At 38.0% G+C, this 27,701-nt stretch overlaps 2 protein-coding genes across 5 annotated transcripts; one reads left to right on the plus strand and one right to left on the minus strand.

The window, feature by feature from the left end:
- Positions 1 to 5,491: 5,491 nt before the first annotated feature.
- On the minus strand, positions 5,492 to 22,816 carry LOC113091409 (probable ribonuclease ZC3H12B). Of its 2 annotated transcripts, none has more exons than XM_026256922.1 (6): positions 22,051 to 22,242; positions 15,482 to 16,377; positions 13,570 to 13,709; positions 12,657 to 12,891; positions 11,893 to 12,014; positions 5,492 to 11,642 (listed from the first exon to the last, which is right to left on the minus strand). In XM_026256922.1, the coding sequence occupies exons 1-6, from the start codon at positions 22,240 to 22,242 to the stop codon at positions 10,165 to 10,167; spliced, it is 3,063 nt and encodes a 1,020-aa protein (XP_026112707.1). In that variant the 3' UTR covers positions 5,492 to 10,164. The 2 variants fall into 2 exon arrangements, with proteins under 2 accessions (XP_026112707.1, XP_026112708.1); XM_026256923.1 differs by having other exon boundaries at positions 10,165 to 11,642; positions 11,908 to 12,014; positions 22,051 to 22,816.
- Positions 22,817 to 23,543: 727 nt separating this feature from the next.
- Positions 23,544 to 27,283, plus strand: LOC113091411 (zinc finger C4H2 domain-containing protein). Of its 3 annotated transcripts, XM_026256927.1 has the most exons (6): positions 23,544 to 23,609; positions 23,683 to 23,760; positions 24,404 to 24,575; positions 25,060 to 25,253; positions 25,453 to 25,615; positions 26,193 to 27,283. In XM_026256927.1, the coding sequence occupies exons 2-6, from the start codon at positions 23,708 to 23,710 to the stop codon at positions 26,304 to 26,306; spliced, it is 696 nt and encodes a 231-aa protein (XP_026112712.1). In that variant the 5' UTR covers positions 23,544 to 23,609; positions 23,683 to 23,707; the 3' UTR covers positions 26,307 to 27,283. The 3 variants fall into 3 exon arrangements, with proteins under 3 accessions (XP_026112712.1, XP_026112711.1, XP_026112713.1); XM_026256926.1 differs by having other exon boundaries at positions 23,577 to 23,760; XM_026256928.1 differs by having other exon boundaries at positions 23,579 to 23,760; positions 25,081 to 25,253.
- The last annotated feature ends 418 nt before the right edge of the window (positions 27,284 to 27,701 follow it).

The following is a 27,701-nucleotide window of genomic DNA, read 5'->3' on the forward strand; positions in this document are numbered from 1 at the left end:
CAGTCTAGGCTACTAAATGATTGTCGTATTCACGTCCAAAAACATAGCAGAAGCATGTTTCTTTTTGTTAGTGCTGAATGGGATGTTTTATAAAGAAATCAAATTAGTCTCTCAGTTTCATTGTCTAAAAACAGGACAAGGCTTTATCAGAAGAGCTGGCTGGTTACTGTCACTGCTTTGACTGAAACGTGTCTTATCTGAAAACTGCTGATCGTGCTCATCACATGCATAATAATTCTGACTGACCAAAGAGTTTGAGGAAAATATTCTTTATTGCCATATTTATTGCCATAGACTACACTTACAACAATAATTTGAATGCAATTAACATTATCATTCCCAGCTCTATTTTAAGCCTTCTCTTCTTGCAGAAAGCGTACTGAAAACATCCAGATATTGAGTTTAATCTTCCAATGTGTAAATTAGAATTAAAAGGGCTTCTTAAAATTAAAAGATATGTGGCAATTAAATGGGACTGTGATAATAAAGGACAACATTTATATTATATTCCAAAAATAGTTGGAAATTAGAGGAGAATTTTTGGGAATAGAAAGGAAGACAGCATAATATCTTGTCTTAGAATTGGACTCACTGCATTAATCAATCAGTATTTATAATAGGAAAACATGAATCTGGACTTTGATTTAAATGTGATCTTTCTGATACAGTTGAACATATTTTAGAGAAATGTATATGACAATGGAAGATTACAATTTACAGAAGCACTTCATATAGCACTTCATATAGTTTTTCCTTTACCATCATTGCTTCATACTCCATCCTAGTAGGTGGCAGTATATGCACATAAAGCTGGTTTGCCAACCACCATAAAAATGTCAAAGAAGAAGACCTGTAGAACATGTGATTATTAATTGTAAGGATTATGATGAAGAGGGAGAAGTCCTAAGAGAAGTATGGAAGAATGGATAAATAATTAACATTAAAGAATATATTAGGCTTAGATATAGGAAATACTACTGTAAATGTTTTGAATAACAGTTTATGAATAACACCAGTTTAATGAAGAGAGTGTAGGATAAGTGTATATAGAAAGGTAGAAGATGCGGGTCAGATACTGATATAGTGTGGGTAGAAGAGGTTAAATAAGTTAGAAAATAGAAAACAGTTACTTTTAAACTGTAATGATATTTCTCAGTTTTTGTTCAAATAAATGCCATCTTGATAAGCCAAAGAGAGACTTCTTTAAAGACATTTATATTAAAAAAAATCTTACCAACCATAAACTTTTGAACTTTAGTATAGTTTTGAGCTGTTAAATATTAATCTTTCAGAAAGAGTCAGAGAACTGCTCATCTCTTATGAACGAGAACCGTTTTTCGGGTAAGTCTGGGATCACTCACATTGTGTATAATGTCCCAGTTTACACCAGCAGAGGGCAGAATGAGCTTGTGTTTCTGAGACATCAGCTTACAAGTGTTCAGAGAACCTGTGCCCGAATAATGTCTATTTCACTACTATGTGTACACTGTATTCATAAAACACATAGACGCAAGCTTAGAACATGTAGTGGTGTTTGGCAAGGATGTTTTTGTTATTTATGCACGCGGTTTCAAGTAGTTGATTATGTTGTGTCCATTGTTTTTGGTGTGTTTGGCAGGCGTACGAATAGCTGACCAAGCAGGGAGGGGAGCGTGGCGTGTGGCCGGATGCCAGCGCTGATCTCAGCTGGATCCTGACGCAGATCAAACACTTCGCCACAGAGACCAGGTGTGTGCATGTGTTCAACTGAGCAGGACTTTAGTTCTGATATGTTAAAGACTATGTGTCTCATCGCCATCTGTTCTGTCTGTGTTACAGAGACATCCTTGTTGATGTTTTAATTCAGGATGGATTCCTTATTATTCCCACCGCAGAACAACTGGGAGTCTTTGGATACTGACCCCTCAGGTACAAATGCCTGAGATTTTGTTTAGAAAGCAATAAAGCATTAAGGAATTAGCTTGAATAAATTAAATTGACCTCTCTCCCTCTTTCTCTGTAGAGGACTTTGTCGACATGTTCGCCCCACGTCTTCCTCGAGTGTTTTTGCACTTCTGGTTGCCATGTTTGAAGGTCTTGAATTCATCCATCTTTATAAATCTGATCCTTGACAAACTGTTTGCGAGCTCTCGAATGAGCCGTCCAGTCTCAGAACTTACTACATCGCCTCCTGGATCTCTGAAATGTTATTCTGCAGTAGCAAAATTATGAAACTGAGACATCTTCTGAGTCTCTGCGGTAATATACAGGTCCTTCTCAAAAAATTTGCATATTGTGAAAAAGTTCATTATTTTCCATAATGTAATGATAAAAATTAAACTTTCATATATTTTAGATTCATTGCACACCAACTGAAATATTTCTGGTCTTTTATTGATTTAATACTGATGATTTTGGCATACAGCTCATGAAAACCCAAAATTCCTATCTGGTATATTGATTTAAACAGCTATCAAGCTAATCCAAAGAAAGTGTCCAAAAACTTAACTTAACTTAAAAATCTTAACGAATTGTACGCGCTTGAGACCCATAGTTTTTCAAATGTTTTCTTGAACTTTGCGTTAAACTTCTTTTAACAAAGTCTGTGTGTAGCAGGTGAATTAAAGGCTCACAAGCGACTAAAAATATCCAAGGAATGGGTCTTCATGAACAGATTACCGTTTCCCTGGCAGAATCTGATTTCTGCATGTGTGAACACACCATACCCAGCTAACACCGTTTCTTCTGCGACAGTGAGTAAACATGCACACATATTTACACATACAGTGTGGGTGAGAGTAACTAATCTGATTTTACTTCTTGCCTTTTAAGGCGTTTGAGTGACATGGACCAGCCCCTCTGCTTCAGCTCTGCAGCATTTACACACAGGGTTACCATGGAAACTCATCCCCCGGACCCTCAGACCCCGCTCAGCCTGTCTACACCCTGCAAAACCTTCAGGAGAGACTCAGGAGTAACACGTCACAGAACAGAGACACCCACTCATCTAAACACACCCCCAGATCTGTGCAGGCTCCGCCCACAGAAGAGCTCCAAGAAAGGCTAAGCGCAGAAACTGTACAAGAGAGAAACTCTGCATTACGGGGATCTGCATGGAGCGTGTGCACTGGTAACACTCACACAACCTCACTTACATTTATATTTACATATAATTATATTTCCTATTAATTAATTAATTCTTGTTCAGTGAGGAGGTCAATTGTATGAGGTTGATTCAATCCACTAACTCACGAGTGATTTCAAATGTCAGGACATTAAAAAGAACCAGTTCATAGCAGTCATTTGTTTATGAATTATTGTATATACATTTTCCAACATATTGCTAACAGTGGCTAGATTTTAAATTGTCACTACATAGATGTGCATGATATATACAGTGTACATTCTAAATTCCAATTTAAATGTAAAACTATTATAAAGCAAAAATTATTAACTGAAATAAAATGAAATCTTAGTAAATACATTTATTCTTATCTTATAATGGTTTGTTGCAGCATATTTAACTACATTTAAAGTAGTAAGATAAATCAAACTAAAACTGAAATAAAAAATAAAACTATATATATATATAAATAACAAAAATTATATTTTAATAATCTTAAAATTAAAATGAACACTGCAGTTAGTTTACAGATCGTCTTGTGTTCATGAAATGTGATGTTTGTGCTGTAGCAGGTCTGCAGTTTATTACAAATAAATGAAATGCTTCAATACCTATTCACTGAATAATACATTCATTCATAAATTCAGACCATCTGAACACTTCCTCAGTCATTGCACTTGGGGGATGTCTGTTTCCATGACCCCAAATACAACTAACTTCAGCTGATGCTCCTCAAGAATCTGTAGTTGGTAAATTCGTAGTAAATCCTGAAATAAATGATTTGGTTCAAGTGCCTTACTCTGATGTTTTTGGGTCCGATCAGATGAAAGTCCCCTGGAAACAGTATCCACTAGGAAAGGTTCCAGGACAACCGGAGGACCCGTCCTGCTTGATGGAGTGTTATTCTACATTTACTGTGTTTGACCAGCAGGTGGAGCTAGATCAACTCCTCCAGCACCATGGCAACAGGAGGTGAGAGGAGTTTAGAAACTTTAAATGTTAGGAACATGTAGCTAATAAGTTGTAATATGATTTTTATAGAAATTAATCTTTATCCGCAGTGTTCCCCTTCAGAGCAGAGCCATTGGATCAGATGGGCCGCTTTGGACTCATAGTGATTTGAGCAAACTCAAAGCTGGACTCAAGCTGTTCTAACACACACTCAGATACTCAGCGGCCTCAAGATATTAAACAACCAACCCTGAACTATAAACCCTGTGATGTTAAAGACAAACACTTGAGAGCTAACTGGACTGAGGCTCATCTAGACACACACACACATCAAACTGTTTTTCTTTTATAGTTCGTGTCCATCTTTGTGAGAAGGAATATCGGATGTCTGTCTCTCTCTAGTGTTAATGCAGTTACAGTCCAGGCTACAGTTTGATCAGCTCTTGGCATCTGTTCAAACCATCCGGAAGTGAAACTCCCATGAGCAATGTCTCACGAGGTTCTAATGAAGAAGTAGGTGCTGTTTGAGAAATGTTGTAAATTACGTGACATTATTTTTGAAGACTAAGTTGCCAAATAGAATTCATTTCGTATTGTGTACTCGTGTTACATCTTTTATTTATTTTTTATTTGTTTCTTGAGGTCCAGGTTTGTTGCACTGTAGTTGTATTACTGAACATGCTGTTCGTGTAAATGTTCATGTTAAACCTCCATGTAAATTACTTCCTTTAAGAATGACTGAACATCCTTTAATATCAGCTTCCTAACACAATTTTGTGGTCTAATCCCACATCTGATTGTTAAAGTAACTTAAATACATTGGCTCCAAAATGTATTCAAACACTTAAGCCACTTAGGTGGAAATTTGTATTTTTTTTTTTTTTTTATTGAAAAATTATTTATTCTGCAAGGATGCATTCAACTGAGTGACAGTAAATATATTTGTTATGAAATATTTCAAACAAAAGCTGTTCTTTTCAACTTATGAAAGAATTCTAAATAAATAAATGTTTGTAGCATAACTGATTTCAACACTGATAAAGATAGGAGTTATGGATGCTAAAATTCAGCTTTGCCATAACGGGAATAAATTACTATTTATATGTATTGAACTGTTTATTTTTAAATTCTAATAATATTTCACAATATTTCAAGTTTTGATCAAATAAATGCAGCTTTTGTGAGCATAAGATGCTGATTTAAAAAGCATTCAATTTTTTTTACCATCTTAATTTTCTATTTTGTATCTAATGCAATTGAACACTGAAAACTTAAGTGACTAAAGTGTGAGTGTCGTGACCTCTGTGCTAACTGAATAAACTGCATCTTATCTGGTGTTTTGCAATATCTTACTATCTTACTTCCTCTGTATGTCTTCATTCATTTGGCTATTTACAGTCAAACAAGCAACCAATAGAAACACAGGCATGATAACAGTTAACCAAATACAGTCTGGCTTTATTGAGAGGAACAAACACCTTTTGTCATTGAGACTTACATTTTTGTTTGAGTCCACAGACCCAAAGCGTTATAAAGTTTTTCCACCCTATTTCACTTTCCTTCTTTTTTTGGGTTCATGTTTTTGTCATATTGAAAACAAGTTTAAAAGCAACACGTTTCATTCAGTAGAGAGTAAAACATACTATTGTATGTCATCTTCATCACAGCACGAGACTCAAAATTGTTAAGACCACCCAGTCACCCCGCGAAGGCGCAAAAAAACCCACAATATAAGGGGAGGAAATGTTAAATGAACAACAAAACTCCAATTTAAGAACACGTTTTCAAGATCATCCACGCTACTTCACAAATCGCCGCAGTTTTATAAGAGCAAACATCAAAGATAATGTCTTTCATAAAGGAGCTGAAATAACACATCGGTTTGTTCCTGAGAATCAATCTGTTGGTGAGAGTGTTTGAGCGAGTTATAGCTGGTGTATTCAATATTGAAAACATAATGTACAGATTACATCAGCTCTGCAGCCGGCGACTTTTTTTAGGGGGGTCCAGTTGTCCTGTAGTTTCTTGGACATTCTAGTCAAGCGTAATAAGAAAAAAATGGCAGTTCGTGCAGTTAAATCAGGTTGTCCATTCAGAAACCAGTAGAGACTAATCTGAAAAAAAAAAACACTAATTTCATTAGTGCTTCTGCTTATCAGAATAGAAAAATAAAACAAACAAGAAGCGTAACGTTCGGTGCTGTACAGTCAGAATGTGCTCAACTCTCACAAACCAAAGAAGTTCAACTGTAAGGCAGGTTACGAGGTGTGTTCATGTGTCTGTGTGGACATCTTTCAGTACGACACTCAGATAAAGCTCACATTTTACTCATGAGAGAATGTGTGTGCGTGTGGCGTCAACTTCATTTGCTAAAAAAAAAAATAACAAAAAAATATATATATTGTGCAAATTCCATCCAATTAAAGTCTCATCTACAACCTGAAACCTTCATGACTTTACTGTAGAAGGTAAACTATGTTACAAGTGAAACAGCAGTGAATTTACCATAAATTCACACCAGCGCACACAATAGTCAACATTTCACATTAGTTATTTCAGTACTAATGATAGCATGTGATCAGCTGACTGCGGTTGTCAGGGCAACCCGTCGAGTTTAAGTGTGTGTATGAGAGGGATCCGGCGCAGATAAGCTGGTAGAGTGTCTTTATGTATGTGAAATGCACTAATACTGTGCAAATACAAGAGGACTGAAATACATTTTCAATATTTACAAAGAGTGAAAATATATAAGGAGTACACAGATTGTGTCAGAATGGGTCTCTCCTGAATCTATTCCTTTGACAGAGAGACTGAATGGCAAATAAAGCCACCCCCTAAAAATCCTTCAGTTAAACAGAAATGAAGTTCAGTTCCACTGAGGTAAATAATCACTTTCCAGAATAATCATCAAACAGCGAATTTCAAGGCATGGAAAAGTAAAGGAGGTATGAGAGGACGGAGAAAGAAATGAAACAGAGAGAGCGAGAGATAGATACATAGATAGAGAGAGAGAGAGAGAGAGAGAGAGAGAGAGATCCCTGTCTGTAGTGGTCTGCCCGGCAGGAAATAAGCCATCTCTATGGGCTACTCGAGTGACACACGGTATCACTGACATTATGGCATTATATGTCTTTATCCTTTTTTTTTTTTTTTTTAAATAAAACTAAGCTTTTTTTGTGTTTTTTTAAATATATAGATATATATATACTCATATAAGTGATACTGTACAGCTCAGAAATATATATTTTTTTTACAATCAAGAAATAGATACAATTTGTATCAACAAGCAAAAGGTCGTTTCTGGACATTTGATGTGTGGTCGCTTGCTGCTCAGCTGCATAGGGGTCTGAACCTTGGAGCTTAAGCAGCGGACAGTAATGTCGTAACTTACCAGAAATTAGTTTCTAGATTGCTCTAGAAACACCACCTTCGGGATTTTTTGCTCCTAGGTTCAGAGGAGAAGGGGAAATGGAAAAACCCAACCATTAAAACATTTCAGTCTCAAACTAAAATATACATTTAGGCCTGAAACATACTCTGCGTAAGTACATGAATGATGCTAAATATGCAGTCAAATTAGCGAAAGTTCCTGGGCAAATATTTTCAGTCTACATGACCAACTTGAACCAGTTGCGAAATCTCTGTCGGGAAATTTATTGCCCTCAAGTAAATTTCCAATCCTGTGGATTCCTATTTAAATGGCTGCAGTTAGTCTGCAAAAATCTGCCAAACATTGAATGTCCCCACACCTTTCACGTCACTGCATTCCAAAATACGTCACAATTCATAGCACAACAGAACTGCAATTCGGACACAATTGGTACTATAGCAGGCAATACTAAACGCACATTATTAGGGCATAAAAAAAGAAGAAAAAAAATAGAATACATTTTTGACAGTTCTAGATTTTCTGAAAGGTCCTAAATTGGATATTTTATCATCTGCTGCCTTTGATGTCACAGTTCAAGATGGAAGCTAGGGTTGGATTTAGGAATTTGAACGTTCTTGTGATGCCTTTAGCCAAAAAAGTTGTCATGATGACACTGATCAAGCATTGAGGCCCCTTCATACCAAGAACGATAACTATCAAGACAACGATAAAAATATAGTTCTACGAATTGTTCTCAATATTAAAGAATAGCAGAGTTCACACCACAACTATAACGAGAATCACCTTCAGATGTTTTTCCAGCTGATAAAAAATAATGACATCCAATAATAATCCATCCTGCTGTAACGAGTTTGAGAATTTAAAGAGGCAGACATGCGTGCACTTAGAATAAACAGACGATATCGTTCGCTGGTGTGGACGCTAATATCGTTATCGTTATATAGTTAATGTTATTGGTGTGAACATGCCTTTAGTGTCTACAATTATGTACTTACAAAAATATGTTTCTGGCCTAAAATGTGTAAATAATCATAAAAAATAAAACATTTACAAATATTTTGTTTCAGAGATTGTAAAAATAAAAAATAAATCATTAATTGCATTCTGGAAGAACTTTGTTGAAAAATAAAACTAAAGGAAAGGAGAACTGTCCATGTTCGTATTAGAGAGCTGAGAGGTTGGGTTTTGTGTCCAAATCGAAGCAGGGTCAGGGGCGGTAGAGGAGCCAGCAAGCGAACTGTCAGCCAAATGTCAGAAACAACCCAACAACAGCCTGGTGTTCCGTGTGTGTCGCACAGGAAGAGACAGGTAGGCAGTGTGTCACACCTTCCCACGAGCAGTAACGGGGACCCTACGGGGCCACTCCTGTGCTCATGAAAAAAAATGAAGGAGCAATTTAAGTCTTTTTTTAAAACACCCAGAGCATCTCTGGACCAATAACATTCACGCTCTCCTGAAGATATGTTAATTTACAGGGCGGAGCAGATGAAATGGGGCGGTCTCTCGGCATCAATCAGGAAATAGATGCTGCACAAGAGCATTTTGCCGAAGAGACGCATTATCCTCCCCAGTTTGTGAATACTTGTGAAAACATAGTTACTGACTAACGAGCCAAACGGGACCGGCGCTCTCTGTCAAGCATAGTGCTAACATGCTGTCTGGGAGAGATTTACTGAAGCCCATGCTTACTCAAACATCTCTCTTAAAATCTACAATACAACAACAACATTTAGCAAATACATATGAATAATATCTTCTCCAACTAGATATACCTAGTGCTTTCAGATCAGGAAAATGTACACTGTTTTTCTGTTTGGCTCAATCTTTTAAAATGGCTTCGTAAATACGTATCCGTATATGTGTGCAAACAGACATTGCAGGGTTGGTTTGCAGTTACAGCCCAGCCAATTAAAAAGTCTGAATTGCAGCACGGCCGATCTAAACCTTTCTGTCCCAGTGCTCGCTTTATAAAACAAATGCAAAACAGTGACCTCCACAACTATTAAGTGCTATTCACCTTAATGTGTGGCTGGGTCGATCTGATGTAAGGCCATAAAAGTTCAAAGGTCATGCTTTGAGGTACACAAGCGTTCATTCCTCTTTCCAAAATCACACATCAAGTCATCAAACACCAAAAAAAAAACACCACGGTGTCACGTCATTTACACACTAATGCAAGTGAATACACATATACATACACAATACTATTCATATTGTGCAGGATCATTTCTGATCGGTTTTTACCAAAGAGATTTCTCTCATGTAACTCTTTTTCAAAGGATAAATGTTATCATCACCAACAAAATAACACATTCTCAAGATCTGCCATCAAACTGGCAGGCAGTTGCTTTCTCAATGTGGATACACTTTGAGTCGGCTTAATGAACAACCTTAAGAACTTTTTGGCCCATCTCAGGAGCTAAACTGTGGAGAAAGCAGGACTTATTTATGAGGGATTTCAATTTTTTTATGCTAAACTTTTAAGTTACAAGATCCAAGCTCCCATATGGCTTAAAAGATGACATAATAACCAATGCAGCATCAATGCTATCATGCTAGCCAACCTCCTAATGGATCCAATCCAATCAGAATTACATATGGGGGCTAGCTGTTTCTTCAGAGTGAAACAAAAATACGAAATTCTCAAGGCGTCCAATTTCTCATACACTAGGATATCTAAATATTGTGGTGATGTTGTTAGCAGCCATTTGTGATGTGCTTAGTGGCAAGAGCGCAGTTTGGTGACAATGACGGCAGCCAGCTGCTGGGGATCGGTCATGTGAGGGTTCTCCTCCATGACCAAATGGACCACAAATGCCGGGAAGATGTTACAGAGGTTTCGGTAGGTTTGATACTGATGTTCTGGAATAGGGTGCCGCTCTTGGGGTTCCTCCGCTGGCCCACGAGCACTGGGCGGTGGAGGCGGCACACTATCCCATGGGGACCTCCAGATCTGCTCCATCTTCTCGGGCATGCTGCGGACCATCACCCTTTCACAGCAAGGCATAAGACCTCCCGTTAAACCATAACTTCCATAACTGTAGGGCTCATTACCACACGGCAAAGGGTCCCAGCTGGCATGCTGCTCTCTGCAAAGAGGAGGTCTCCTTTGGCGCAGCGGGTTGCTCTCGTAGAGCCGTGAGTCAGAGATGCTGTCCATTCGAGTCATGCCCAAGGATCGACCCTGCTGTGAGGGGCTGGCAGAAGGCAGCACATTCTGGGGGAGAGGAGGGTAGTCTCCTGGGCAGCTGGATCGACTGCCAACAACTGGGTGTTGGGTGTGTGGTGCTAGGTGGGCGGAGGACTGCTTTCGAGGACCCGGTTTGGGTTCATCCGTTCCGTAGCTCTGCACACGTGTCAAGGCCTCATGGTGGAAACCGTGAGCAAAGGCTTGAAGGCGCGTTTGCACCAAAGGTTGTGTCTGGGACTGCGAAGGTGGCCCTTTTATGCTGTCATCCAGGCTGCCCTCCATTGAGTTGAGGTACATCTCTCCACTGTAGGATGAGAAGGAGTCTGATGAATGGCTTCGGCCAGGTTCTGGACACATGCTGGCTCTTCCTGGATATCCTCCACCAACCCCTACAGGCTCTGGCTGTTCAAGACTGCAAAAACTGTCTTGGAGGCTCATAGTGGAGAAGTCACTGAGCATTGAATAGTAGCCATGGTCGCTTACCACAGAGTCATACTTTGGGAACGGCTCACCGTAAGCCACAGAGGCGCCCTGGCTATTGGTGACTAGGATGGGGGGATACTGGACACTGCCTGCGTGTTCAAGCGAGCTGTGGGTGAAGTGCAGAGACCCTGGAACAGGGCTGCTCGCTGAGCGTGTGTTCAGAGCGCCAGCAGCGTGACTTTTCGTCAGTGGCATAGTTGGAACGCTAAGTGCTGACACTAAAGACGGTACAGAACTGGCCTCGGCCTTCCGCATTGGACAGAGTCTCTCTTCTTGCTCACATGCAACTGACCGGATACTGGGGTCAGACTGGCGCTTGGGTGCCACTCGCTTTGCCTCTGAGCTACTATCTCCCTTGGCAGAAGAACCAGAGGTCCCACATTTGGCAAGTGCCCCCTCACTCATTGTCTTTACAGCAGAGAGTTTGGCAAAGGCTCTGAGCTCATCTGCGACAGCCCGTTGTGATTGGTTGGCTCTTTCTGGGTGGTAGTACTTGCACTTATGGCCGTAGGTGCACTTCTTACCTGTGATAAAACCAATAGTGGTGGTTGAGACAAAAAAAAAAAAAAGAAGTTACTTCTGTGTTTCTTAAAATGATTCACTGATTCTTTTTAAATAACATTATACTGGAAATTATTTTTTAAAATACAAAGTTTGACAGTGCATGAAAAACGTATACATTTATCTTCTTATATTACAGTGTTAATACAGCAAATATGGATATTTGTAATATGCTGTGATGTTCTGGAATAAAGACATAAATTAATTTCCTACTTTTGCTGTACTGACCATAAGGACACGGCTGCTTCTTGTGCTCTGGAACCACTGGTCGTTTACGGAGAAAATTTTCCAGACTGGGTCCGTGTCTCCCTAAAGGGTCATCAGGAGGCATGAACCTAAAAGTCAATCCAACAGACACAAATAAGCACAACCCTATGATACGAATAATGTATTTAATAATGTATTTAAATATGAACGTTTATACACAATTTTATATTTAGTTTTTTAAATTATACAGAAGTGTGGTAGAATATTTCTGTCCTAAATTCTTCATTACTTGTGGCCATTATGCAAATATTAATATAAAGTGAAACTGAAGCTCTCTGCATTCACAATGTATGTTAAAGCATCGTTAATAGTTTTGTGACGTGAACCACCACAGATGGTGTATGTGCACTGCATTCGCAAGTGAGACAAAAATGCCCATTTATGGCATTCCTATAATCACTTAAAATGACTTTATTTGGATAGCAGTGTGTGGCCTAAATCACATATAACTAGGAACAGGCATACACAACAGGTCTTATCATGGGACCTCATCACTGGAAATCAAATTTAAGCAAATAAATCAGTAAATTAATTAAAGCTTATTTACAATTAGAACAGCTGACTAGAGAGCTGAAACAAATGACAGAGCAATAAAGAGTGTAAGAAGAAAGAGAGAGAGGAACGCCATACGGGTGCGAGGGTGGTAGGCAGAAGACAATTTAGTGAGAGAGAGAAAACCCCGTCACCATGGTAACTGTGTGCGAGCATACTTGTCGTTGACGAAGCTGTACATGAGGAGTCGTTCCTCAATAAATTTCTTCCACTCCGGTTTCTCATTCTGCAAGTCTCGGTAGTTATCGTTGGACACAATGATCCCGTCTGAGTCGCAGGCCAGCTTGACAATAAAACGGTCATCGTAGCAAACCACTCGACGGCCTTGGACTCTGCGAGACGGTGTGAAGACAAGGATCTTTTCCTTCTCTAATTTCCGCAGGATCTCCTGATCTGAGGATGAGGGTGACATCACGCATTATCACTTCCTGTGACCTCATGCACAGACATACGCAAACTTGTATAAACATCACAGCACAGATGGACGATCTCACTGGACACATGGCGGCTCCTCAGAGAAGTTCATGCAGGCAAATAAAAATGGCTTTTGATGGTAACACACACAGTGAAAATATCTACTGTATCTAACAACATACAGTAAGCGTCAAAGGTCTAACCTATTTTAAGCCTGAAAAAATAAACAGAACATTCTGGAATTTTACATTTTATAAATAAAGAAGCATTATGGAATATAATAATTAAGAATCAAAGGTGGGAATCGGGTGAAACTGATCATGTGAATTTTCTGAAATTATTATTTTTTTGTCTCGGCTGTAGCACAAGATGGTTTTTGGATCATTCTCAAATCATGATTGAGAATATGATTCATCAGGTTTTACACAAACTTGTGGAGTTCATGCTTTTCCTTAATCAAAATGAGGATGAACAATACTAATAAATTCAGAAATTACTTTTCAATTACACAAATTGACACATTTAGAATATATACATTAAATTATTATTAAAATAGAAGCAATTTATCTGACCAATTGGATATCCACAGACACATACTCACACTTCAGAGAAGTGTTAACTCATCATGGAAATTTTTGTTGTTGTTTTTTGTGGTACCTTTGATTGGTGCATCAGGTCTTGACTGTTCTTTCCTCCATGCTGGGACGAAAACTGTGATGTCTTTGTGGCCCTTCTCCAGGAACCAATCAACAGCCAGTTGAATGCCCAGGCATGAGAACACCTCTTTGTTTCCATGGCTACAAAATAATATTACCAACATCAAATTACACGCACACATATATACACTAAATTCTCTCACTGATTGGACATATCTCAATACTAAAAGCATTTCAAAACAGGAACATCAAGATTGTTTCGCCAAAAGACTTCCTACAACAGTGTAAATTCCAGAAGTAAACAACAATAGTGAGAATCTGATGACTCTAGTTCACAGTTCCCCAGGCTGTGACTAATTCTCTCATCAACATGTTATCAGTCCAGAGCCTTTAAGTCAGCATGAAATTAAAACTGACAAGGGGTGCACTATTTATTGGCACCAAATCCGTTATCATGGTTATTTGTTGTTTGTTATCTAATTGTGCATGCTTCATTTCCTCTATTTTTACATTTAGATTACCTTTGCCATCATCTAACGCTCACATTAAAGTAAACTTAAAAACTCATAATTTAACTACACTGTAAATGTAATCTTTATCAAATATCAAAAATGAACATCTAGTTTTTCTCCTAGTGTTTTATTTTTGAATTATTTAGAATTAAAAAAATTGTAATTGTATACAGAATTTTAATATCCCTTTAACATGGCTTAAATTGACCCTTTTGCCTTCTAAATTAATGTTTCTGGTCTTCTTGTGCACTTCCCAGTATTTTTTTTTTTTTTTTTTGCATTTTAAAACTTTTGAAGGGACATATGATGATGCTAACCCATTTTCCTTTCTCTTTGGAGCGTTACAAGCTGACTGTTTATAGATAATATCCATGACGTTGCAAAGACTAAAGTCTCAAAACAAACGAGATTTTCTTTATCAAAGTTAGGACTCTGCCACACCCCCTAAAACAGCTCATTCAAACACACCCCCACATGTCTATGTCACTATGTGGAAATTAGGGCTGTGCGATATGGGGAAAATATCTTAATGCGATTGAGCTTTGATTTGCGAAGTCAAGCTTCAGCTCAATATTGTCAATATGCAGCACAGTATGAGTATCATTACCCTGCTGAATTTTTTTATTTTTTATTCTTAGTTTCCATGAAACCATAACAATTCAGAATCGATGCTGAATCATTTCTTGATTCGCGGTGCGATTCTATTTATCTATTCGATCTATTTATCTATTCATCACTGTGTCTATCACGCTACTCTGTTCCTCTTTCGGGCTTTAACTGATGGTAAAACTAAGCACATCATTAAAAAAAAATTTGAAAGATGAAGATTGTGATTATGGAAAGGGGCATTACATTTCCAACGAGTGATTGCTGTATTCGGCCAATCACAAAGCACTGGGTCAGTTGGCCCATCATAGCAGACTGTGCTAGTCAGAAGGAAGGACTTTGTAGAAAACGATACATTTGAGAGAGGAGGGGCAAAGAGAACCTACAATAATGTACAGTATTTGAAAATTAATGTGTTTTTTTAAACATTAAAGCATGTCAACATATTCTGTTACACCAAATAATGATTTTTAAAAAATCATCATATGACCCCTTTAAAACCAAACTCTTAATCATAATGTATCTCATAATATAAAATACATTTCTCTGCACCTAAAACAACTTGCTCTACCTCAAAAAATTTTCCCTCCAACCACTTTTCACAATCTGAAACTATGATAGATAAAATCTAGTTCCACCTAACATTTTTAGCTGGAAATATATTGGATTACAAAGTAAAATTGGTTGCCAACAGCATCTCAAATTAACGTTGACTGCTAGGCCTTGTCAGTAATTATAGAAATTGTATGTTTAAACAATATTTGTGGAAAGACTTTTGTTCTCAATAGCATTTACCTCATGGCAACATTGGATCCATCAATCACGATAGGTCGGAGGTTGTCATACGTGTCTGATGAGTCTTCCTCCAGTGATGCCTCAGGGCTTATGGCTTCTTTGGCTCCCATTGCCCGTGCCATTAAACCGGCGCTGCCCACTGCTGCCTGACTCTCTGGATCTCCTTTATTCCCTAGCCGCACCAGCTCGGCCAATACATCATTGATTAGAGCACTGGACCCCAGTTTACTCAAAACAGACTCCACCTGCTCTCCGGAGTAGCCCAGTTTTAGAGCAAAGTCCATTTTGGTTTGGTAATCTCGATCACTGGTTTGACGCAAGGGCATTTGGGCCAAGGAGGTGGGCGGAGCGAGGGCTCTCTGGGAGGAGTCAGAGCGGGTGTCATCTGCACGTAACTCCTGAAAGGTGTTGCTCTGACTGAAGCTGGGACGGTCCAAACAGGATGAGCGGCATAGCTGCCGGTGAGGTTTGGTTGCTATGAGCAGGTCCTGCTTCCTTCCGGTCACTCCTTCTCCTGACCCTGCTGTGCTGACGGCTCCACCAGAACTACTGCTCCGTGACCTTGCCTCGCCATCGCTCTCAGAACTACTCCCGTCTTCAGCAGCTTCTTCATCCTCCTCCTCCTCTTCTTCTGGAGAGTCGTGGCCAGCAGCAGCGGGCAAGGGCTGGGGTTCACGGCAGCCGCGATGCTCCATCTTCAGGCGCTGCAGCATGGCGCATGCAGCCATTACCTGTGCATGACCTCCCTGAAGCTCCAGTGCATGGTCCCTCACCTGCACCACAGCGCAGCTCTCGTACTCAATAGCTGCACGTAGGGCATGCAGTCGCCGCTGCAGCCAAAGAGTCAAACGCTCACGGTGCTTATGCACAGGACTAATCAGTGACACAATGTACTCCTGAGAGAAAGAAAACAGATGGTGGACTGATCATTTGACCAATTTAAATTGCATTAATTTGTTAAAATGGATATGTCTGTGAATGGCTATAATGCTCAACTGCTGCAAAAAACAGATTTCAAATAGACAATTTTGAGCACTACTGTAGAGCAATCGACATATAATATCCAAATTATATTTAATTTTTCATCAGTCATAATCATAATCTTGATTATTTATTTGCTTATTTACTTTTATTGAAAATAAAGGGTTCAGACACACTATACTGTGATTTTGACTCAAGGTCATTAGAAAAGCTTGCTCTTCTCACATGCACTTGGCTGAACAGGACAGTCTGGACCATCAAGTTGGTATCTACTTGGTAGCAACAAAGGGAGCAGTTATTACACTACAAGAAGTCTGAAAATGCTCCTGATTTTCTAATAAACTATAAAAGCTTTTCTAATAAACTGTAAAAGCTTTTCTAATAAACTGTAAAAGTGCTGTAGCCCTGTAAAGACACAGTAAGTTCTAAATTACAGTGTTACAGAGAGTTGACCTTCCTTCATATATATTCCACTGTTCAATCTTAATGTGGACCTATCAAAAACAACTGCAATACTTTTTTTTAGGATTTTTGATGAATACAAAGTTTAAAATAACAGCATTTTTCAAAATACAAATCTTTGCTATCACTTCTTAACAATTTAACACATCCTTGCTGAATACATTTTCAATTTATTTAAAAAAATAATAAAATAAAAAATGTACTTACCCCAAACTTTTGAATGGTAGTGTATATTGTTAGAACATATTTCTATTTCAAATAAATTCTCTTATTTTTAACTTTTTATTCATCAAAGAATCCTGAAAAAAAAAAGGTATCACAGGTTCCAAAAAAATATTACACAACAATTTCAGGCACTGATAATAAATCAGCATATTACGATGATCTGTGAAGAATCATGTGACATTGAAGACTGGAGTAATGATGCTGAATATTCAGCTTTGATCAAAGGAATAAATTACATTTGAATTTATATTAAAAAAGAAAAACATTTCTTTACATCATAATAATATTTCGCAATATTAAATTTGTTCCTGTATTTCCGATCAAATAAAGGCAGCCTTTATGAGCATAAGAAACTCCTTTAAAAAACATAAATCCCAAACTTTTGACTGGTAGTGTATATAATGTTTTACACGTACTCAGCCAGGATGCATTAAACTGAAGAAAAGCATTACAAAATTCTGTTATATTAGAAAGATTTCCTAAAGACCATGTGACACTGAAGACTGTAGTATAATAATGACTGTAGAAATTTGCCATCTCGTAAAAAAATATACTTGCAAAAGAAATTAAAAAAGAAAAAAAGTTAAGTTCTAATATCGTTTTCCAATAATAACATTTTTACTGTATTTTTGATCAAATAAATGCAGCTGTGGTGAATGAGAGATTCATAACAGGTTTTTTTTCCTGACCCAAGAACTTATTTTTGAAGAAACATATTTGCCGCTGGGAAAACTTATTGCATTTTTTAAATTCTCATGTCAGACGTTTCGGTATTGTAAACTATTTCAATATGACAAAAAGAGAAGCTTCTTGGGGTGGGGCTCTGGTTGAACTTCCTCGAGGGGAAATGATACTGTGAACTTCGTCCAAAGCAAACGCAAACTCACTTCAGCTTCAGAGACCCTCACTTTCCCCTTTTTTTTTTTTTAGTTTGCATTTAGCAGATTCCTGCACATCTGCAATAATTCTCTACAATTCTCTTAAAATGTCTAAAAACTTCTGCAATTCTATCAAGGTTGATATGCAATGTCTAATTTTTGTGTGTGCATAAAGTGAGTAAGAATGTGTGAATATCTGCATGTGCATGTGTGTGCATCTCTGTTTTTTTGTGTGTGGGGTGAGAGGGATGTGTGTATGTGTAGGCTGAGTGTGTGTGCGTGTGCATGTGTGTGTAGAGAAAACCGATAGCTCCATCCAGCTACGAGAGGCTCCTCTGCGCTCATGACACCGGTTGCCTAGCAACGCAGCCCTGTCATCAGCTAACTGCTTTTTAGCAGTCACGACTAACACAACGCAGTGTTCTCTGGGAAAGCCTGGAACATACACACATGCAAACACAGTGCACATATTACATTTACAACAATCTATACCATACAGTGCTTCACGTGCCAAGCCGAAATGCACGTATAAAGTAGCACACATGCATGCTTCACTAATAAACACCTACGCACAGAACTGGAGCCCTCCTCACACATGCGATGGTGACAGAGAGTGTGTTATGGGTGTTTGGTTGCATTGAGATTAATATTATCACTTTAAACTGACAGTGTATACAATCTTCCCCCTCTCTCTCTTTCTGCAGATGTGGCGTATTGAAGAATTTCCTCCCCAGCGTGACATAGCTGCTGTTCTGAGTCGTGACGCTGACTCCAGCAGCATGTTCCCCTGGGCACTGAACCGCATCGTCTGCACACACAAACCATGGGCCCGAGCTGGGAATCATAGCTTCAACAGCAGGTCTCAGATCAGCTGCGTCACGCAGTCAGCAACAGTGGTCCACCTCAGAAGACTGAGAAGCTGCTCTGAGATCAGTGAAACAGCCTGCAGTAAACCTGAAAGATGATGGCTTTAATAATCACTATAGCTTGAACAGACAGGAACACAATTTACCTTTACATAGAAGTCAGACATAAGTTTTCTGTTAATATCTTTAAAATTTTACAGTGGAATGTATGAAGCAATCTGCCTTTCAAGCTTGTAAAAAATATGATTGAATTAATATTTAATAATAATGTTATAAATAATAATAATAATAATAATAATAATAATATACAATGTTAATTATTTTTATTACAAATAATTTATTATTGCTATTATCAATAATAATATATATTTTATATGAATATTTTTATGAAAAACATTTTATTATTAATAACGATTATTATCATGAAGTGGTTAAAAAGCTTTTATGATAAAAATATTTTTAAATATAAATATATTTCCTATTAATAACATTATTATTATTATTATTATTATTATTATTATTATATTATAAAAATAAAACAAAATAAAATAAAGATTTTCATTATCATAAAGATGTTAAAAATATATACTTTATTGAATTAGGATGAATTGATTTTAACATCTTTAAAATTATAACAATATTGTTATTAGCAACTGGCAAAATAATGTTATTATTTTTATTGTTATAAAGATGATAAAAGCATTTATATGATAAAAATAAAACATATTACTGATATATTTAAATGCAAAAATAAATACTATTAATAACAGTATTATTAACATATATATATATATATATATATGTGTGTGTGTGTGTGTGTGTGTGTGTGTGTGTGTGTGTGTGTGTGTGTGTGTGTGTGTGTGTGTTTTATTATATGAATACTTAATATATTTAGGACAATTACACTAATTTACTAATAATAAATAGCATTTATGTAATAAAATGTTAAAATATATTACTAATATAATAATAACGATAATAAATCATAATATTATAATATAATAACACAATAATAATAATAATAATAATAATACTTAAAATATACTTTAATTAAATAAATCGTTAACATATTTTGTGTGCATCAAATTACGCAAATCAGCTGCATCACACAGTCAATGCAAGCAGTCCACCACAGCAGACTGACAAACTGTTCTGAGATCAGTGAAACAGCCCATAGAAAACCGGAAAAATTATGGTATAGATATAAGTGGACAAAAACTGTGACAAATAAGGACAAGTGAAGAGCTGATCTGAAAACAATTTGAAATGATGACGTAAATCAGTAAATACTTATGCCAAGTTGTTTTTTTTTTAATAAATATATGGTCAGCTGCAAATTCACATGACCATGTTCATTAAGTCGTGTTTGACGTAAATTTATGCTTTCTCTGAAAATTACCCGGCCAGCTTTGGAACTGATCGGGAAACTGCTGCCGAGTGGGTGGAAGAGGTCTGTGTGTGTGGAGCACATAAAAACAAAAGGAAGAAAGGAGGAGAACGCTGAAATATTCCTCCCTGGGTGAAAAGGTATGAGCCCACTCCTCTGTTAGAAAGAGCCAAAGAGCAGAGTTTGGATCAGCTTTTTACAAAACTAAGACATCATATTAGATACGAAAGAGTGAAGAAACAGAGGAAGGCTCCGTACTCTGTCACTTCACTGACTGCAGAGAGAAACTGCAGCATAGTGAGCCAGAATAGCCATCTTATGGACAAACAAGTGGCTCGTCATTTGGGGGCAGCTTTTAGTGAGCTCCACGCGAGTGGACCACCGAATTTCAGTATTTTGTAAACACACAGGTCATATCTCATGTCCTAAAAATCACACAATACTCTGTGACTCAAACAGCCAGCAGCAAAACAGCAGACGCACCACAAACAAACCAAATAACAGAATGCATCCTCCTATTTTCCCCCTCCTGTTTTCTTCCCTCGCTCTTCTCTTCTGATTTCTGCCTTGTTTTCCTCCTCTTTTTCCCTTCTCTGCTCCTCACCTCCTCCACAACACAGGCTTACAATCAGCAAGGCCACCATGCACTCGAGCACACACACAGATTTATGCTGGTTTGTCTCATAGCAACAAGTGGAGTCTCTTTGCTGGAGCTCATGGCTAGATGAAGCCCATTTAAGGCCCACGGTGCAGCTCTGAGCTCAGGCACTCAGTCTGAAGACACAGTGGGTGGTAGCATCTTATGGTGCAGTTATGCCAAAAGATTCAGCAGGAGGTGAAAGCATGCACTTGCAAAGAGATGCACAGACTTACCTGAAGTTGCACAATTTAAGATACTTTTAATGCTTTAGGTTCATGCAAAACTCAAACACCAACAAATACAGCAGCAACAGGCCAGTGCTATAACACTGCCATATATTTGCAGGATGCCAAATAAATGTGTGTGTGTGTGTGTGTGTATGTGTGTGTGGGGGGGGGGGTGCTCACACCCTTCAACTGCCTTGACTTTGTTTGGCAAAAGCAAGGACACTTGTTTTCTCATCACCAACATCTTGCAAGTGCAATACCTCATGTCTTCAGTGCATAAAGAATAATAAAAAAGTTTCATATTGAAGACAACCTGCCTAAAAATAGGAAAATTCAGTGTCAAGGATTTGTGCGTGTATACAAATCTGGCTAGACTTGTGAGGGTCAAATGTTCGAAAATACCCTATAATGACAATTGTCAAAAATTGCTTGTTGACATTTGAAGCGCCTTGCACTATGTGAACGAGACATACATTATATTTTGCTATAGCTCTAACAGTATCAACAGGTTTGTGCAAGGGTCAGGTTTAAAGAAAAATACATTTAAGTATCTTAAAATAAAAATAAAAAATAAAAAAAACCGAATACGTCTACGATCGGTCATTGATATTATGCTGTCTCTTCAGAGGTCAACGAGTGGATGTCAAACTGCACTCAGTAAATCTGTGAAACGTGAGTCGTGAGCATCAGTTCTGCTCGTGATTTAAAGATCATTTCGCCTCACCAGAAACATTTACATGGGATGTATTTTACATAAATACATAGAGGCTATAAACAAAGTCTCTAATTTGGCCAAAAAAAGTAAAAACAGACCCGAAAATGTAATGAAATAAAGAGCTTGAATGTCGATGTCGTGCTCGCGCTGGTCTCCTGCGACACGCGCTCTCTCACACTCATACTCACTTTAGCTTTAGTGCAATCTTCTTCCTTGCCGTCCTCGATGTTTACGATGATACTGGAGCCGGCGTTGGGATTTTCGCAGCTGGACTCTGCGGTGCTGCAGCTCACTCGGACCCGGAAAACCCGCTGGATGTGCGGGATGCAGCGCTGGAGCGCAGGGCCTGCACCGGCGGGCGCGGCGAGCTCCAAAACCATTTATCAGACGGATAAATAAGCGATCACGACGCGCTCCGGAACACTGGCATGCATTCGCCCTGCGTCCTGCTTCATGGGTGGAGCAGCAGGGGAAAGAAGGAAAGTCACGGGATAATGCAAGTTTGTCTGCGGCCGAGCATAACGGCAAACGTACGGGACGCGCTACATAAGCATCTATCATCCATCTCCATCCCTCCTTCTCCTCTCGCCCTCCCTTCCTCACTTCCCTCCCTCCTTTCCTACAGCGGCCCCGACTGCACCCACCGCCTGCGCTTCGGCAACACGTTGGACGCCCCCTGTCGCTCCGCTCGAACGGGCAGAGCTGCAGAAAAGTGCGTTTTTGCTGCCTCTGTCTCTGTGTTTTGAAACACGTGGGTGGACGGTACTCCGGTAAATCAGCACCCGAGAGTTAAAAATACACCGGACGCGCTGAATGTGCGGTCCGGTACGACTGCCATACTCCCAAATTTATTGTTCTGAAGCCTGATACAGTATTCGGCAGTTGTTATTGTTTTGGAATCCTCTACAATCAAGTATCAGCCTATGAACAATGCCGGTTGAGTCGCCACGACAGGTTCAACTGTTAGTTTAAATATAAATCTCGGTAGCTATCTGGTAACGTTGATGTTTTTCAGCTCATGTCGTTTTTCAGCAGCAAATGTCTGTTTGGCGATGCATATCTCTGAAAATAAATGAGCTTTCAATTCTCGTGCCTTGTATTTTCTGTTGTGAATCACAAGTGGCGAAGTCCGATTCGCAAATGAATCATTCTTTTTTGAGTCGATTCTTTTCGATGAACTTCTTAAACGCGCTTCGCGATTCGGTCTGAATCGTTCAGTTCATCTTAGACTGGATCATTTGGTTTCTCGAAAATAATTACTGGATAATGAAGTGGATAAATTACAGAGAGGAAGTGGGTTTATCTACGAGCAATCGAAACCAAAATTGCAAATGGGGAATACAAAGATATATAATAACGTCAAGCACCAAGTATGAATAAATACCCACTGTTTTTTAACCATGTAAATACCAGCGCAATTAAATATGGAATTATTATACTTATGTACATTGATATACTTGAGACACGGGAAATGCATTCATGTGAATAAATTAGACACCGACTGACGATATAGTTTTTTTCTGTTTTACTGGAGATTTTTTTATTTCTTTGTTTTCTAATAAACATGTTTACTATTTTATACTTTTAAAAAAAAATCTAATTTGCCCAATATTTCCTATAACAACATATAATCTGAATATCATAAACGGCCGACAAACTCTTGTTTAATTTACCACACTCTCTCTTTAAACCTCGCCGAGGATTGTGGGAAATGTAGTCAGCGCCGTGTTGCCGTTGTCCACAGCTGGTTAGCATTTCTATTGTCTTTCTTATGAGAGGTATATCCGTTTCAATCTTTACCTCCTTTTTTATTCCCTCAGAAATCTCAAATTTTCATAGTCCACCATGGCGGACGAGCAAGAGATAATGTGCAAGCTAGAAAACATCAAAGAAATAAGGTAAGAAAAGCTGAGATTGATCCCCAAAGCAGCAGCTAGCGTGCCTGTTTTCAACATCTGGCCAATTCAGCCTAGATCGAAGAAGAAGAAAGTGTTTCCCCTTAATCATTTAATTTCATAAACAATGCATGATTTTGCAATTATGTACTACCTGAAGAAAAAAAATCGTATGATAAATTTCTCATTTGACAGTCTCTTTGTATCGGTCATGATGCTAAATCAAAGGACTGAAACCATAAAAACACGCAGCTTTGCACTAAATCTGAAAACATACCAAGGACCACTAATTCTGCATTAACAAATTCTCTGATCGCACCGTTATTTTCGCGAAGATGAGTGTGAAAAGCATCCTGTTGTGGTTTGACACGAAACTGCAGAGCAAACGGTTCATTTCCTGCGGAACAGTTTTTAATCATTTATGCAACCCTCAGACATACACATGATTGTCTGGTTGTTGTTGAATTTTGATGTGCACACGCGTTGTATAAAGCGCTTTGTGATCGGATCACTGAAACCACATAATAGATGCCGTATTCGTTTTAAAACCACATGCACCATATCAGAAGACTTTGCATTTGCAGTGCATCGTCATATGCTGTCATGCATTGGCTGGATGTTTCCTTTGTTTTGTGTGGTTTTGCAGGAATAAGACAATTCAGATGGAGAAGATCAAATCTCGACTGAGGAGTGAGTTTGAAGCTCTGGAGTCAGAGGAGAAGCACCTGAGAGAGTACAAACAGGAAATGGATCTTCTGCTGCAGGAGAAAATGGCTCATGTAGAGGAGCTGCGTCTCATACATGCTGACATTAATGTGGTAATTGAAAAAAAAATCGTTATACAATATCACACATCAGGTGATAATAGATTTATTGGTTTTGATTCATTCATTTATGATGTTTGTAGTGCACTTATAAAATAAATATATATCCATTGTATTTACACTTTCTATGACATAATGCACATATTCAAAGGTATGCAACTTATGTAATATATCAGAATATACAGTACCATTCAAAAGCTTGGGGTCGGTGAGATCAAAGAATAAAAAATGAACTGCATCATGTTTTCCAGAAAAATATTAAACAATTGTAATATTTCACAGTGCCTTGTTTTTGCTGTATTTTCATGAATACAGAATTACTGTATGATCATATAATTTCTTTCAAAACTTCCAAATGGTTGAATGGTAGTTTACGTATTCTAGAAGCTTTACAAACTCTTTTTTTTTTCTGTGATGTCCAGGATTTGACCAGGTCAGATGTCTAACCATTAGGTTTACCCCATTGTGATTTATATAGTGGCTGTATTTCTTCTCCCAGATGGAAAACACTATCAAACAGTCTGAAAGTGACTTGAACAAATTGCTGGAGACTACCAGACGTCTCCACGATGAATACAAGCCACTGAAAGAACACGTGGATGCCCTGAGGATGACCCTCGGCTTACAGAGACTCCCCGACCTCAGCCAGGAAGAGGAGAAGCTGTCATTGGAGTTAGTAACACTGTTCCTGAGTGTGTGTTTGACTGGGGGGAACTCTTCATAATGAGTCATTGCAGTGTAGGAGTCTTTGTTTGCAACAGAGTAATTCTTAAAGCTGAGTCAGAAAATTAGCTAGACAGAGAGTGCGTAATTGTGTATGGGAAGGCTAAATCGCTTACTATTTGTTTGTGTGTTCTTTCTCTCCTTTCAGCTACTTTGAAAAGCAAAAAGCTGAGTGGCAGACAGAACCCCAGGAGCCTCCTATCCCAGAATCCCTTGCAGCAGCGGCAGCTGCAGCCCAACAGCTTCAAGCTGCACGGAAACAAGACGTCAGGCAGACAGCGACATTCCGCCAGCAGCCACCACCTATGAAGGTGCACAGACTTTTTACATTACTGCATCTGTGCACATGCACTCAAACACCAGCAGTCTCATGTGGAACTATATATTTACTTTCTTTGACAATTACTTTGCCAAAAGAAAAATATTTTAGCTCAGCTCAGCTGTGAGCTTGTATTCTAAAAATGAAAGTTATGTCTAAGTCGCTTTGGATAAATGCTAAATGCATAAATGTAAAAAATACAGTAAAGTTGTGAACTATTATTACAATTTAAAATATCTGTTCTATTTTAATATATTAGAAGTATATAAATAATAATTTATTCCTGGAATGGCAAATCTGAATTTTCAAAATCCATTGCTATTCATTGTCACAAAGTTCTTCAGAAATCATTCTGATATGCTTAATTCATGTTCTTTTCATTATCATCGTTAGAAATGGCTGCTTAATATTGTGATACATTATTTCTGGATTCTTTGACAAACTGTATGCATAAAAAAACAGCATTTATTTGAAATAAAAGTATTTTTTTTATAATTTACTATAATTTACTTCACTATCATTTTAATGCATCCTTGCTAAATAAAAAAAAAATATTTTTTTTTTTTCAGGCTTGTCTCTCCTGCCACCAGCAAATCCACCGGAATGCACCGATCTGTCCTCTCTGCAAAGCCAAGAGTCGCTCACGCAACCCTAAAAAACCCAAGAGAAAACCAGACGAGTAACATGCACAGAGAAAGCTTAACACACACAACCGCAACAGGAAAAAAAATTACTCACATAAAACACAATCACTTACACTCTCATGCATGCACATTTCCAAACACACACACTGACAGTTCCCATGGTTCCACACAGTCACTGTGCATCTATACACACTTAACTGATATAAAGAACCATCTGCAATCTGATAACTTGACCTCTTATAGTGATCCTGTATTTAATCTGTCTTCCTGCTTCAGTGGACATGAGGTGTCAGTTTTTTATTTTGTTATTATATAAGTCAAACTTAATATTGTGATATTGTCTGTATTTAGTCCGTAGTGGAAATGGATGCTGGTTTAGAAATATTGAGGTGTACTATTCTGTGTGGGGTTTAATTCTAGTGCATTAGTTTAAACTAAATTCTCTAAAGTGGCTTTAGTCAATAGAGCCGTTTGTACGGTGTTCAGTTATGCTTAAACTGGTCTTTAATTATTTTAATGTCTTTAATGTTTCTCCTCATGATAACAGTGCAAATAGTTTTTCTTGTATTATGTCCCAGATCATGTCAATGTTGTAGAATGGCTTGAGGGCCGTTCACACAAGGTTTAAATGGAAAGCATCAGAATTTTACTTCTCTAAAAAATTTGGTGCTAATTGCATAAGATGCCGAAAAGACTGAAAAGCTGTTGAACCAATTATTGCCAGTTATATATTAATGCAGACTAATTGCAAAAACGTGTGAACAGCCCTTTTAGAAGTAAAATTATTACGGAACGCCAGTTAAATGAGAATTCTTAAGCTTGAGTTCTAATAGAACTATCATTCAGTTTGAGCAAATGAGGTGTTACTTTGTGTTTTGGAGTTTGACTGAAGGGGCATTAAGAACTTTCAGAATGTTCAGTATTGAATCGTGTTAATGTCTCATCTTTTCTGAGAGTCCGTTTTTTAATAATTAAAACCTGTGAACTAATAAACTTGTGTATCTCGTCAAGATGAATTCCTTTCAGTTGGTTATGTCATCTGATTGATTCGCTTTCTCTCTGTCTTGAATTGGCTCGATATGTATCTGGAATTTGACCTCTCACCCAAGACCCCTATCAATGCAATAATCTTTTTTTGTTGCCTAATCTCTTTACCAGCATGAGGTTCTACATTGTTTTTGCACCGAACTCTTGATCCTGTGGGGGGCGATATTTACACTCAAAGTGATGGAAATGACACTCCACTGACAGCATTTGTGGCAAGCTGACTATTTCCACAGAAATGTCTACAATACTTACGCTGAAATCTAAAAATAATAATAATAATTAAAAAGTACTTTTGTACTGGATGACTTAAAATTGAGTTTTATTTAAATATATGTAAATATGTTTTATGTAATGCAAAAAAAAAAAACTATGTAAAATAAAACCACA

This window comes from Carassius auratus, unplaced genomic scaffold (genome assembly GCF_003368295.1).
Source record: "Carassius auratus strain Wakin unplaced genomic scaffold, ASM336829v1 scaf_tig00214183_4049273_7079891, whole genome shotgun sequence".
Classification (NCBI taxonomy): Eukaryota; Metazoa; Chordata; class Actinopteri; order Cypriniformes; family Cyprinidae; genus Carassius; species Carassius auratus.